The sequence below is a fragment of the Aspergillus candidus genome, assembly GCF_002847045.1.
Source record: "Aspergillus candidus strain CBS 102.13 unplaced genomic scaffold BDW47scaffold_2, whole genome shotgun sequence".
NCBI classification, from domain to species: Eukaryota; Fungi; Ascomycota; class Eurotiomycetes; order Eurotiales; family Aspergillaceae; genus Aspergillus; species Aspergillus candidus.
This window is the reverse complement of record NW_020194007.1, coordinates 711,380-724,154: the sequence shown is the minus strand read 5'-3', so window position 1 is coordinate 724,154 and position 12,775 is coordinate 711,380. Positions and strand designations below refer to the sequence as shown.

General features: G+C 52.2%; 4 protein-coding genes across 4 annotated transcripts; 1 reads left to right on the top strand and 3 right to left on the bottom strand.

Annotated features, from left to right (window-relative positions):
• Positions 1-48: 48 nt before the first annotated feature.
• BDW47DRAFT_114948 (PLP-dependent transferase) lies at positions 49-1,701 on the bottom strand (the record flags this gene model as incomplete). Its single annotated transcript, XM_024814739.1, has 3 exons — positions 49-1,039; positions 1,100-1,174; positions 1,205-1,701. 3 exons carry the CDS (start codon positions 1,699-1,701, stop codon positions 49-51), a joined length of 1,563 nt encoding a protein of 520 aa, XP_024676303.1.
• Positions 1,702-3,968: 2,267 nt separating this feature from the next.
• Positions 3,969-5,376, bottom strand: BDW47DRAFT_122059 (putative integral membrane protein; the record flags this gene model as incomplete). The annotated part of the gene is made up of 6 exons (XM_024815763.1): positions 3,969-4,311; positions 4,363-4,880; positions 4,931-4,998; positions 5,049-5,085; positions 5,133-5,152; positions 5,211-5,376. The coding sequence occupies 6 exons, from the start codon at positions 5,374-5,376 to the stop codon at positions 3,969-3,971; spliced, it is 1,152 nt and encodes a 383-aa protein (XP_024676302.1).
• Positions 5,377-7,402: 2,026 nt separating this feature from the next.
• Positions 7,403-9,453, bottom strand: BDW47DRAFT_98215 (uncharacterized protein). Its single transcript, XM_024820596.1, has 5 exons — positions 8,466-9,453; positions 8,251-8,406; positions 7,865-8,187; positions 7,733-7,799; positions 7,403-7,658 (listed from the first exon to the last, which is right to left on the bottom strand). The coding sequence occupies exons 1-5, from the start codon at positions 8,755-8,757 to the stop codon at positions 7,525-7,527; spliced, it is 972 nt and encodes a 323-aa protein (XP_024676301.1). The 5' UTR covers positions 8,758-9,453; the 3' UTR covers positions 7,403-7,524.
• A 486-nt stretch (positions 9,454-9,939) lies between these two features.
• Positions 9,940-12,759, top strand: BDW47DRAFT_98213 (putative MFS sugar transporter). Its single transcript, XM_024820595.1, has 8 exons — positions 9,940-10,668; positions 10,731-11,005; positions 11,055-11,601; positions 11,650-11,737; positions 11,790-11,988; positions 12,038-12,138; positions 12,191-12,289; positions 12,344-12,759. The coding sequence occupies exons 1-8, from the start codon at positions 10,597-10,599 to the stop codon at positions 12,571-12,573; spliced, it is 1,611 nt and encodes a 536-aa protein (XP_024676300.1). The 5' UTR covers positions 9,940-10,596; the 3' UTR covers positions 12,574-12,759.
• Positions 12,760-12,775: the final 16 nt, after the last annotated feature.

Genomic DNA, 12,775 nt, shown 5'->3' with positions numbered 1-12,775 from the left:
ATGTCGGCCTTGGCGGGTCTGCGGATGAGGGCAGGCTATGCCACACGATCAATTCAACCTGACCAAGCCCCTCACCAGCCGCATTATGCACGCATCGTACCTCCTCGCCACTCCTCGCTCCTCCACAGTCTCCTTGAACGGCCCCAACGAGAAAGAACTGGAACCACGATCATCCACATAAACATCAAGATACTTCCGCGCAAGCCACTCCACAAACCCATCCACGTCCCCCAAGCTGCTCATGGCCCCTAAAGAAACTCTCACTATTCCCGTCGCACGCCCGCCGACCTCTTGAATGGGCGCCGAACAGCGATGCCCCGCCTCAAACGCAGCCACCCTATCGTGCATCTTCGTCCACCCCAGATATGACATTCCCCCAGGGTTACAAACCGACCCACTCCGAAGATACACGCCGTCTGCATCCGCCGCGCGTTCCACGTCCGCGTACCCATGGGCCCTTCCTGCCGGATCCACCACAGCCATCGCGACAGTCGGACCCTGCAGCACCGGGTCCCCAAACGCAGGGCGCCCAGAGCCGGTATACACGCGCACCAGCTTGCTGCCGTTCGCGTGCCGCAGCCCATCCAACGCGGTATACAGCCGCGAGGTCAGGAATGCACAGTGCGCCGACACGCGTGCCATACCGCCGAGTAGGTCCTCGTGCAGACGCACCGCGTGCCCCACCGCCAGCAGGGAATGGAACGGCAGCGTACCGTCCTCTAGGGCATCGTGCAGCGTGTCCGCCTTCACAGCGTGCCAGGCCCGCGACGAAGATGACCCCGGACTCGAATTCGCCACCATGTCCACCGTGCCGCCGCCGAAGTAGCGCGCCTGCGAGACTAGCAGGTGCGCCGAGGCCTTGCGCACGATAAGACACCCCACGTCTGGCAGGCCGAAGATCTTGTACAGCGACACGGCAGTGAAGTCCGGCGCGGTGTCCACGTCTGACAACGACAGCGGACTCGTCGAAGCCAGCGCTGCAGCGTCCCACAGCGTGTAGGTTGTTTTGTGCGCGCCATTGCTCCTAATATGCGCTGGCCTGTCATATACCGTTAGCAGCGTCATCTACCACAGCACAGTAAACCTCAAAAGAGCATACCAAGACCTCGGCAACCGCCTCCCCGTCATATTACTTTGTCCCGGATACCCCAACAGGGTAACCATCTCCTCCATCCTCGGCATCCCCAACCTCGCCTGCCAAGACCAGGCCGACCCGCCACGACGAATCCACCTCTCCACAGCGGCATCGTCCTCAAGACAGACACTCTCCGCCGCCATCTGCCTTACTCCCACAAGGCTGGTATGCGAATCCTGGTGATACACATAGCGGAAGCCGCGGCCGCCGCCCCCCTGCGCCAGACACTCGCCCACGAGCTTCACAGCCGCGGTGGCATTCGCCGTGAAGACGAGGTCGAAGTGCTGCGGGCTGGCGCCGAAGAAGTGCAGTAGCTGCGTGCGCGCGGCCGCTACGCGCGCACTTGATGTCCGCGACGGCGTGCTCTCTGAGTGCGGGTTGCCGTAGATGGCGGATTGGAGGTCTGCCGTGTAGGCGTTGACTAGCGAGCGGGCGTAGAGGGTTGCGCCGGCGTGGTCGAGGTAGATTATACTTCTATCATTGTTGTCTCTGGTGGTGGTGGTTGTTAGAGAAGGATACTCGACAGGACGGATAGTGTCGACGGCTTCGTTGTACGCTGTACCCATTTTCGATCTATGTATGTATGTATGGATGTTTTGATTGGAGTTTTGAACTGGACTTGTCGACGTGTATTTATACCTACCTACCCGCCCATCTACCTATGTACTATCTCGGAGCGTGATTTGATATCATGTCTTGGAGACTGCACTACCGGCGTGATGGGATAGGACTAGCAGGACAGGGATGACAGCCTTGCATTATCACATTGACATTCATTCACATTGAATTTAATTATTTCATTGTCGTGTTTGTTTGCATCTTTGTCTTTGTTTCCATCCTCATCCTCTAGTCATCTTGATCGTCATCCCTATTGTCACGCTTATCCTCATCCATCCCATCCCATCCTCGTCCTCAGCTACAATACGGATCGAATAATCGTACCAACCCAGTAATCATGGTCATAATCACAGTCAGTATCCCAATTAATAACCAGTAAATAAAACAACATACGTCAATAAAATAAACCAATAGATTGAAAAAGAAATGAGCAAGTATGTGAAAAACCCCCCCAGCCCCAAACCCAGACCCGATCTAAACCAGGCAAGACATGTCTCTCCCGTTGATATCCAAGGAAATCTACATCTGTCTCACGAGGCAATCCTTGAGATCGTGTTAGACTCGCACAACACAACACTGACAAGGTAGAGAGGCAGGGAGGCAAGCAGGAACGATCATCCTGGGGATCTGATCTATCTAGGATCTATCGCGTGGAGTGGACAGGGAATAGGAGATAGGTAGATAGTCAACTATCTAGGTAGCTTAGGTTAGCTGAGCTCAGATGAGATGAGATCAGATCAGATCATACAAGGTCAGCTCTGCTCTTTCTTCAGATCAGACCAACTGTATCCGCGCAAGCGGATGACACGCTGTTAATGCATGTTCGTCTAGGGCAGGGATTGGGGAGGGAGGGTCCCAGGATGGGCTGATGATATGGGATGGGGCGCGGATTTTTAAGGATAGGGCTTGTTGGGTGCTTTTTATAGTATACGATGTATACTGCACACGAGGTCTTACTATAGCATTATTCTATTCTACTCTGTTCTATTGTATTGTGTTGGGCGGAAGATTTCTGTATTATTGTTGCATTCTGTGTCTATGGACTAGATATACTGGTATAGTATTTTCTATAAATTTCCTAACTACCTAAATATCTATCTATACACCCGATATAACAACAATACATTATCCACCAAACACCTCAAAAACAAGCCCAAACACACCACTGCGAAAGTCAAAAGATAGCACAATCCCAAACAAATGATAATTACTCAACTGCAATCCACATTCCCCCCCAACGCCCCTCCCCCTCGCCCCCATGAGCCACCCAGCTACATGCACTCCAATCCCGAGGTAGCATCCCACCTAGGCTAACAAAGTATGGTGATCCCAATAGTATATAAATATAGCACACAGAAACAAAAGCAAGTCAACAGCACAGCACGATATCGGTACACACAGTGCAGTGCGGTGTGATGTGTCCGTCGTGTTTGTGTGACTGTCTATCTATTATATCGCTAGCTAGTTACTGTTAGATAGCTGACTGGCTGGCTAGTATTTTCCTAGGGATTGGCTATTGGTGATGCGATCTGCATGGGAATCGATGTCAGTGGGATTGTAGATTAAGGATAAATGTTTTAATGCTGTTGAGGTGGTGTCGTTGAGTTGCTTTGGGGTTGGGTTTCATTAGGGCTGGATATTGTATGGAGTGTTATGCCCTAACTACCTACCCACCTATCTATCTCCCCCCCTCACTACATCTCCTCTCTACCTTACTATATACTCACACCTCCACTAACAACTTCTCTACAATCCAGCAGAATCCCGCCCAAACCCCCACTATTACATTCCTACAACAGAGAAATCAGATCAAATCTGACGTGATATAGCCCCCCACCACAGCCACAAGATTCCAATCCTAACCGTCCCAAACAACATCAACAAATGCAGGGATAGCAAGCCCGCCCTGATGGCGAGCATTTAGCCCCGGATGGGTAGGGTCCGAGACGCCACGCGCTGGGATAGAGTATAGCGTGGTGATTTGTTTGTTTTTATTTACTTTTTCTTCATCTTCTGTTATTAATGGTTGGGATGGATGGGGATGGATGGGTTGGTTTGCTACTTTTTCTTTGTTTTTACTGACTGATTACTTTACTTTACTTCCTCCGGGTGGAGTGAGTTAGTATTCGTGAATAATTAATATAATACATAGATAAATAATATCATTATATACAATCAATTAAGCTGAATAAATCAAGAAGAAAAAAAAAAAAAATCACCTCGTCTCAACCGACGAAACAACATCCACATCAACAGTCTTCGTAATCCCCTGCGCCAGCCCCGGCCTCTCCCTCTCGCCATCGCCCCTCACCGCCGACCGCATCTTCGGCTCCTCCGGCATAAGGATGTAGTGGTCCGAGCTGTGGTCCATGTCCATGATGCTGCTCATGCGCGTCCGGCTGCGGTCCGTGCGACTCGAAGGGTTCTTGAACTTGCTGAGCTGGTACGTCGAGCTCTGCGTGGCGCGGCGGCTGGAGTATTCGGTCTTGGCTTTGTGCGCGAGGGCGGACATTGCGGGTAGGCAGGCGCAGATGACGCCGATGGCGATTTCGGCGTTGCTTTGTATTGGTGTTTGTGGTGAGTTTCTTGTATTATTTTGTACTGTATACCACGGTATGGGAGGAGCTGGGCCACGGAAGAAGCTGGAGACATACCCGAACATATTCACCCGCATAAAGGCAATAGTCGCATCCTTGGACTGCCCCGTCAGCAGGATCAGAACCAGTCGAATGATGCTGGATGCGCAAGCGAGTCCGCCTGCTCCGAGGATGACCATGACACGCATTTTCTTCTTCAAGGGCAGTTGCAGGCGCACGGTGAGTGGCAATGGGACTAGCAACACAATAAAATCGCTGACTACGCTGACGACTGCGTCTGCTAGGATGATGGACGACTGGTCCAGGCATGACCCCGGCAGATCTGGCACCCAGAACTTGGCGATCGGGTCGCAGATGCGGATCTTCACGATAACGGCGGGGATGTAGTATGCTAGCATCAGAGCTAGGAAGAAGTAGATGAAGATGACGGATTTGCGGAACGGGCTGAATACGCGTGTCATGATCCATAGGAGGGAGAGCTTGGTGAGGTAGGCCGTTGGGCCGTAGAGGACCATTGTTACGTATACGGTCTGGACTTGTGAGTGACGCTCGTGGGGTCGATGTTTCTTGGATGACTTACTTTTTGGAACGGGATGTGGTGTGCTTCTGGGACGTCATCCCAGTGTACTCCGCCTCCGAAGTGACTCACTGATGGATGCTGTTAGTGACAGGTGCGACAAGACAAGACGAATGCGTACTTATAAGTGCGACGATAGAGTAGCCCACCCCAAGAAACTATACACAGTGAGAACACGTCAACGCAGAACCGGTGGCCTTCATACCCAAGCGCCGAAGCATATCCCTGAAATAGTCAGCTCCCGTGACCCTCATTTTGCCGTATAGGGCTCGATGAGACTCACAGTCCTCCTTGGTAAACCCATTCAAGATGAACATTCGGGTGTATACCCGCAGCGCAAAGAATATAGTCATCCCCCCAATGCATAGCGACTGCGTCGCATAGTTCCAATTCTGCATCGACCGGTCCGGCGACGCCATATCTCGTCCTCTTAACTCGAGAGCGGCCATCGTGGTTACCGACTCGTTGGAAGCACTGGGACCGTCCAGTGCTTAGCTGCGTGTGCGTCGGGGTCCAGTCTAGGGTTAATAAACCATGAGCGATGATGGTGATCAGATGGGGGAACTTGATAGCTCGACAGGTAAAATTCGTATCGATAGACCACCAGGCCCATTATTCGCCGCGATGGGAGAGACTGTATATTGCAGCTTCTAACATAAACGCCAGGGGATGCAAAAGCGAACGCTAATCTCCATTCGTAAGGAATCAGTCGTGCTGGGTGCACCAACTCCAGGGGAAAGCAACTATTAAGATAGAGAATAAGTCGTGCAGAGTCTTGATCTTCTCGCTGAACACGCCCGTTCCGGTCCGCCGGCGGATACTACTGGCAAGAATGTTGCTGCCAAGCGGTACATCATTGATACAGAGAAAATTGGAGATCCCTTCGCTCTTGAGTCTGCTGCTATTGGCTCTGGCGGATATTGTGAGCCCGACCATAATCTTAGAGTCGGCGCCTTGACTGGATGCATCCAGGCTCCCAGAATACTGGATCGCCATATTGGTGGAGCCCACCATACGGTGCTACTTGCAATTTGCTACCATGTCCTTCATCTCCATACGGTGGGGCCTGTCGAATATCCTCAGCGAGCCATTTTCCCGTATCATAACTCATCAGGGGAGTTCCGAAGATGGTCCAACCCCTTCACAGCTCAAATGAAAACCAATGAGATGGCGGGTTGCACCGCCATGCAGAAGTACGAAGCAGTCGACATCTGTGAAATCACGATGTGATGGGTCAGGAGGAGAACGGACGAAAAACCTCAGGAACAATATGATAGAATGCCCCACATAACGCTTACCAGTCGCACATCGTATCACACCATAACCATATTATTCTGCGACCATCTATCGCTAGCCCCCACCAGCCATATGATCGGGATGACTCTTTCCTTGTCGGGTTGAATTGCTAACGACCCGCAAATGCAAAACCCAATTTCTGCCACCGTTTCTTGACCCGGGTACTCAGGCCGAAAATGGACCCGATACATGATCGACAGTGGAACGGCCAGTAACTGAGCATGCGGATTGCCTCATGGGTTGGCCGATCTGGGTTGTACAACGCTTTGACTTCGGGCCCAAAAAGCTAATTCTTCCATCGGGGCGGTCATTGTCTCGATAGTGACTATCACAATCTGGCCATCGACAGATGATTGACAAAGGTACGGAGATGCACCGAGTTCCAGACACGAAGGATCAGCCAATATGGTTTGGCCATGGGTCAATCTTAAGACGCTGGATAGGGGTTAGCGGCCATCGGACTAGACGTGGGCCGATTTGCGGGTGGCACCGCCCTGGCTTGATTAGCTTCTCGCAGGCCCCACTGCCCCATTGGTGAGGTTTTAGGTAAACAATGTCCCTGTAAGAAGGTGGGTTTGTTCCCATATAGCGATGCTACTGTTCCTTTCTGACAGCTGGGTTCGAAGAGATTGCCAACGAAGCCATACTATTTCGCCAATTTTCATGATCTCGGCGGGAGACATCACCCTTGCATGATTAGGCCTTTCGATCGATCGTGCAACCAGCGCGACGACCGTGCGGCACGTTTTTCTTCTTCCAAAGCCAAACGCGTTAGTTCGAGACTACTTCGAGATCCCTGTCCGCAGTCGAGCTCCACCGTAGCTCCGAATGACATGGTTTCAGCTATGGTGATAGAAGACAAACGATCGTCGACTGATCCAAAATTAATAACGCGGACGGCAGATGGGTCTACTCACGGGTTGCAGGGTCATTGTTCCGATGCAAACGCACCCCGTATAATCAAGTATCATTGGTCCGAGGCTCTCTGTCGGAGTGTTGGCTGACCAGCAAACCATAGAGATTTGACACGTCCCCGATCGGCCTCATGTTTCGGAAGAAACCCCACGAATAGAAGGGGGAAAAGATCAAAAATAAACCTTCAACTTTTTGTGTCTCCAACAGTACGCAATAGATCAATGTGCTTAAAGTTATAGATGTTATAGCTCATTCAGACAATGTGATGAATTGAGGGGGTAGCTAATCCTAGTCATGGCGTATCGGCAATCTCTGTCTGCAACAGGGATTGATATGATATGGGGTAGGGGATGTGACCGAGTATTGGACTCACTCCCAACTATGGTCTAGAAGACTGCCATGATATTTGGAGGGGATGACACCCCCCCGGGCATATTCAGGGGAATAGAGGCAACGAAGAAGCTCCAGCGCTGATGCTCCTGGCACATACGAGCCAACGCTTCGAGGTCAAACAGCTCGCCTGATGGAGGGATTGATCAGTCACATCGGCCTTTTAGTGTGGGACTCCGTTAGCCAACGGCCGGGTCGACTCACCGATTGGCATCCCCCATCCTGCAAGAACATACTCATGCAGGAAAACATCCGCTTGGGGTGGGTAAACCTGCGGATAGCATCCCTGTCAGTCTAACGGTCGATGTTGCATCCTGGAGTCAACGGCCGTCTCACCTCCCAGCTGATCGAGTCGCTCGCGATGGCAGCAAATCCGGTGTCCCACAGCCACCGAAGCATGTCAGTAGTTGCTTCCACCCCTGCATGTAAGGGACTCGGGTTATTGGAATACTCCTGTTTTTGAGCATCGGTCATGACCGTGTCCCACTCCTTGGTAACTCCGACCCGAACAAACAGAATATCCCCTTTCTGGAAGGTGATATTGCATTCTCGCGCTATTTCCACAATATCGGCGAGCCGGACCTGGTGCGTCGAGAAGGTACTATACTTGATCCCCTTTTTCTCGGCCCACGCGGCATAGTCGATCAACACCCCCCGACCTATCATGGTTACTTGAGGCGCTGGACGAATGGAGGTCACCAACTGGAGGAAGAGGATCATACCTGCAATGCCTTCCCGTGCCCAATGCTGCAGACCAATCCGGTCATTCGTCCGATCGGTGATTTCTTCGCTCGTGGTACCACCGTAGAAGACTCGCTGCGTCTGGCCGGGAACCGTCTGGGAGAAGTGCCGCAGTCCGTCCCACTGGCTACTTTGCTCTAGAACACATTAGCCCAGGGGCGCCAAGGCCCAAACGGTCCAAGGAGACGGAACGTACGAGGATTCATGGTAAAGATGTCGTCGAAGGCCACCCCACCTAGGAGCGGGACGATCTGATGCTGGCATGGCTGGCGGTTCAGATTAGGATAGTCAAGCTTCGTCATGTCCCATCCCATGGTTACGCGCCGCCCGGTTCTAATTTCGGCGGCCGCCGCTTTGGCGACCACATCTGGGGTCAGGATAGCCAGCTTTCCCAAACCTTCCTCGTAGCTGCCCGGTTTCCCAACCCAGACCTGCCTGGGGTTGGGGAGCTGGTCGAAGGGGATATCAAAGGGGGAAGGAGTTGCCATTGTTGGTGTACAGAGACGGGGTCGATCAATGCGAGGTAATCACGTCAATATCCCACAACGGCGGCAATGGAGACGGCGGCAGTGGAAGAAGAATTCCGTATGTAAGCTCCATGCAAGGGTCTCTGCGTGGCATAACGGCGTCATGTGCTTTAGTTAAATCAACGCTTGCTTACTCACCCATGGTGGAAGCTTTGGCTCGTCGGTGTCCCACCCCCCAGTGGATCCATCTCCCGACGACTCGACTGACGAGTGGGATGGGATAGAAGGAGGGGTAATGGCGGCTGTCAAAGCAGGGTAATTGATCAACCCGGCTTGTGGAACTGGGTGGTGGATATTCAGGACCAATTGGGAAGAAGCCATCATAGGGCACCGACGGGGGTCGCACTCTCTGTAGATTGTAGATACTGGACACACAATTGACCCAGTATTCGCCATCCAGATGGGTTAATCCTCCGACCCAATACTTGACTATCCATGAGTATCATTGCACTAGTTGTTATGGTGTCAATTTGGGTTCAAGCAGACATTCCGACGACCATGCCGATCACTGTATGTTGTGGCACGAGGCTCGTTGCGAGACCGACACACGGGACCAAAACACAAGTGTATGCGACCTTTGAAGTTAGAACAGGGATAGTAACCATCAGACGGCAGAGCGAGGCTGACGAAGTGGGGCAGAGAGGAGTTGGTGGAAAGTGGAAGGGGACGCACAAGAAAAGGTGAGTGGGTGTGTTCTTCACATTGGTGGAGTCCAGCTAAAAGGAGAAGGTACCTAAGGCAGCTAACAGATGCCCCACTCTGAACGGGGCCGTTGAGATTTTATAGTAATCCAGGATGGAGAATATGCAAAATCTTCGAGACATTGGATAGTATGTCGTATTCAGGCTCTATATACTGATCGATACTAGAGTCATGTTCCATCTATGAATGGGGGGGGGGCCTATCTATTGTATATTGTATTGCAATGCTACATGCTCATCTACTACATCAAGGGTATAGTGTAGTACCTCAGGAATGATCAGATATGGTACTTTGTGCCTGAGGAATGTGTTTGTCTCCCCAGGCAGACTAGCTTGCCTCAGGTGTCACTTAGTCTCCATCCTCTCTTCTTCTCCCTCTCTCTCTCTCCTCTACTCTTCTTTCTTCTTCCCTCTTCTCCTGATTAGCCTCGTCTCTTAGTCTCAAACCATGACCCTCAACTATTCAATAGTTTCAGTGGAGACCTTTGTTTCCCCTTCTTATCATGACGGAGAAAAGTGTAACTGTCCACTTTTCTCCCCGGTTGGCTGAAGATCTCTTGGAGTGGGACCTGTCGTCCTCCCCTAGTCCCCTCCCACCAATGATCCAATCATTCTAGTGCAACTCATCCTATCGTGGATTGGCACGATCCAGTCAACCTGGTCCTCGGTTGAAGGGCAGGGCGAGAAGGGTGGTCTGGAAGCTAGCTTCCTCTCTCCTTACTGCGTCATCCGCACCACGTAGGTGTGGACTGGACGCACATTCCCCAAACGAACGGGTTCGCATCGGGGTTGCGCCAAATCCACGCTCAAGAATGGGATTGCTGCTTCTGCCGAGAACTCTTATTAGAACTTTTTAGCTCTCAAAATTCTACCGACTAGTCGCTCTTCTGTTTTTGTCCTCCTGTGATTATTCCCGACCCCGTTCTCATCATCCTGGTGCAACGTGCCGCCTCGTTCCACTTCACTGGTCCTTATTTTTGCTTTATCCTTTGACCCTGCAGTTTGACTTTTATTGACCTTTGACGGTCCTGCTTGGTTGAGCCTTGTCGGCATTTCACTCTCGCCTCAGTTTGGACTCATTAATTCCAACTCAACCAACATGGGGACGTTCGGGTCGCAGACCAGCGTGTACAATCGGCTGGTCTCCGTCTTCGTGGCCATTGGGTCCTTGGTCAGTGCCTCCCCGCATCTCTTTCTCAAGGACTCTGTCTCATCAGCCGACCCATCTCGCAGACCTATGGCTATTGCGCCTCCATCATTTCTAGCACCATCGGTCAGCCCGGCTGGTATACCTACTTCAACCTACCCACCGAGAAAGAGCCTGGGTATGCCACCGTCACCACTCCGGTTATCGCCACGGCCAATGGTGTCTTCAGTGCCGGAGGGGCCGTAGGGTCCCTATTCATCATGTGGTCATGTGAATTCTTTGGTCGCAAGGTCAATATTCAGTTGGGGGCCTTCTTTTCCATGTTTGGAGGTGCCCTCCAAGGTGGTGCAAACTCCATCGAGTATGTCTGTACCTTATCCTCAATATGAACGGCATCTAACCGGTTCAAGAATGTTCCAAGCTGGTCGTTTTATCTGCGGTCTCGGAATCGGTATCCTCGTGACCGTGTGTCCCATGTACCTCTCGGAGATGTCGAGTGCCTTCCGCCGAGGCTGGCTCGTCGGCCACCACGCCATCTTCCTCGTCTTCGGCTACATGCTGGCAGGCTGGGTTGGCTTCGCTTGCTACTACGCCGAGGGAAAGCTGGGCACATTTGGGTGGAGGTTTCCGCTGTGTCTTCAGTGTCTGCCGGCCCTGGTCCTCCTGCTGGGATCCCCATGGCTGCCTCGATCCCCGCGATGGCTCATCTCCAAGGGCAAATTCGAGGAGGCCAAGGTGGTGCTGGAGAAACTCCGCGCATCGCCGGATGACCCCCAGCACCTCGTCGCGAAGGAGGAACTCTACCAAACAAAAGAACAGATCCGTCTCGAAGCGGAGCGACTGGCTACGTATGGCAACGTGTGGAAAGCGGTGCTGCAGAAGCCGTCCTACAGGAAGCGTATGGCCATCGGCTTTCTCACCCAGTGGGGTGCGGAATTTGGCGGTCCTCTCATCATCGTGAGTATTGACAGGCTCAAGTCGGGATATCAGGCTAACCCTTGACAGAACAACTATGCCGTGATTCTGTACACGAATCTGGGAGAGACTGGATCAATGCCCCTGCTTCTTGCTGCCGTCTGGCTAACCACAGCTGGTAAGAAACTCCGATTATTGCATTGGCCGTCTTTTGCTCACTCTCCATCCAGGTGTCATTTACAACCCTCTGGGTGCTTGGCTGCATGACAAGGTGAACTCGCGTCGCGGCATGTACATCACCGGTTTTGTGGGGATTATCATCAGCACGAGCTGTCTAGCTGCGATGACGGCCGAGTATGCCGGCACCACAAACAAGGTCGGAAACGGCTTTGGGATTTTCTTCATGTTTCTATATCTGGCTTTCCAGGGGTGAGTGATCTTCTAACATCCATGCTAAATTGATGCTCATCGGATGTAGAACCTGCTGCGACACCACGATGTACCTCTACGTGTCGGAAATCTTCCCAACCGAGATCCGACCTATTGGCATGGGATTTTCGCTTTTCGGACAGTTTGCCGGTATGTTCTGTAGTCTGACAGGACAGGTTGTGGACCCCTACTGACAATCTAGCGACCCTCATCCTGCTCCAAACTGCCCCGATGGGTTTCGCCGACGCTGGCTGGAAGTACTATTTGGTTATCATCTGCTGGTCGGCTGTCTTCATTCCCAGTAAGACGCGTTTCCCCTTGCTTTAGTTATAGCCTCCCCGCTGACCCATCCCAGTTATCTATTTCTTCTTCCCCGAAACTGCCCGCCTCACGCTGGAGGAGATCGCCAAGAACTTCGGCGAAGAAGTCGCCGTAAACCTCACCGAGGCAACAGACGAAGAGAAGGCCCAACTCGAGCGGGACATTGTCGCGCGCTCGGACAGCTTGGTGGCAGGCGACGACACCCGCAAGGAGATGGAAGCTACCAGCACCACGCCCGATTCGGACCGGAGAGAATCAAGGTAGAAAAAGAGTCCAGGCGGGACTCGAAGCCTCACCGACGAAACGTTGAAACTTCATAGTCCGGTGGGAAATTAAAAAAAAGTCGGCTCTGCGCAGAGCACGCAGAGCACGAGCAATGGATGGTCAGACCAATCCGATTCAATACATTAAGGTTAATTCTGCGGGCATAAAAACAGCCCCCCTTTCTATTTTGTTCAATATAACC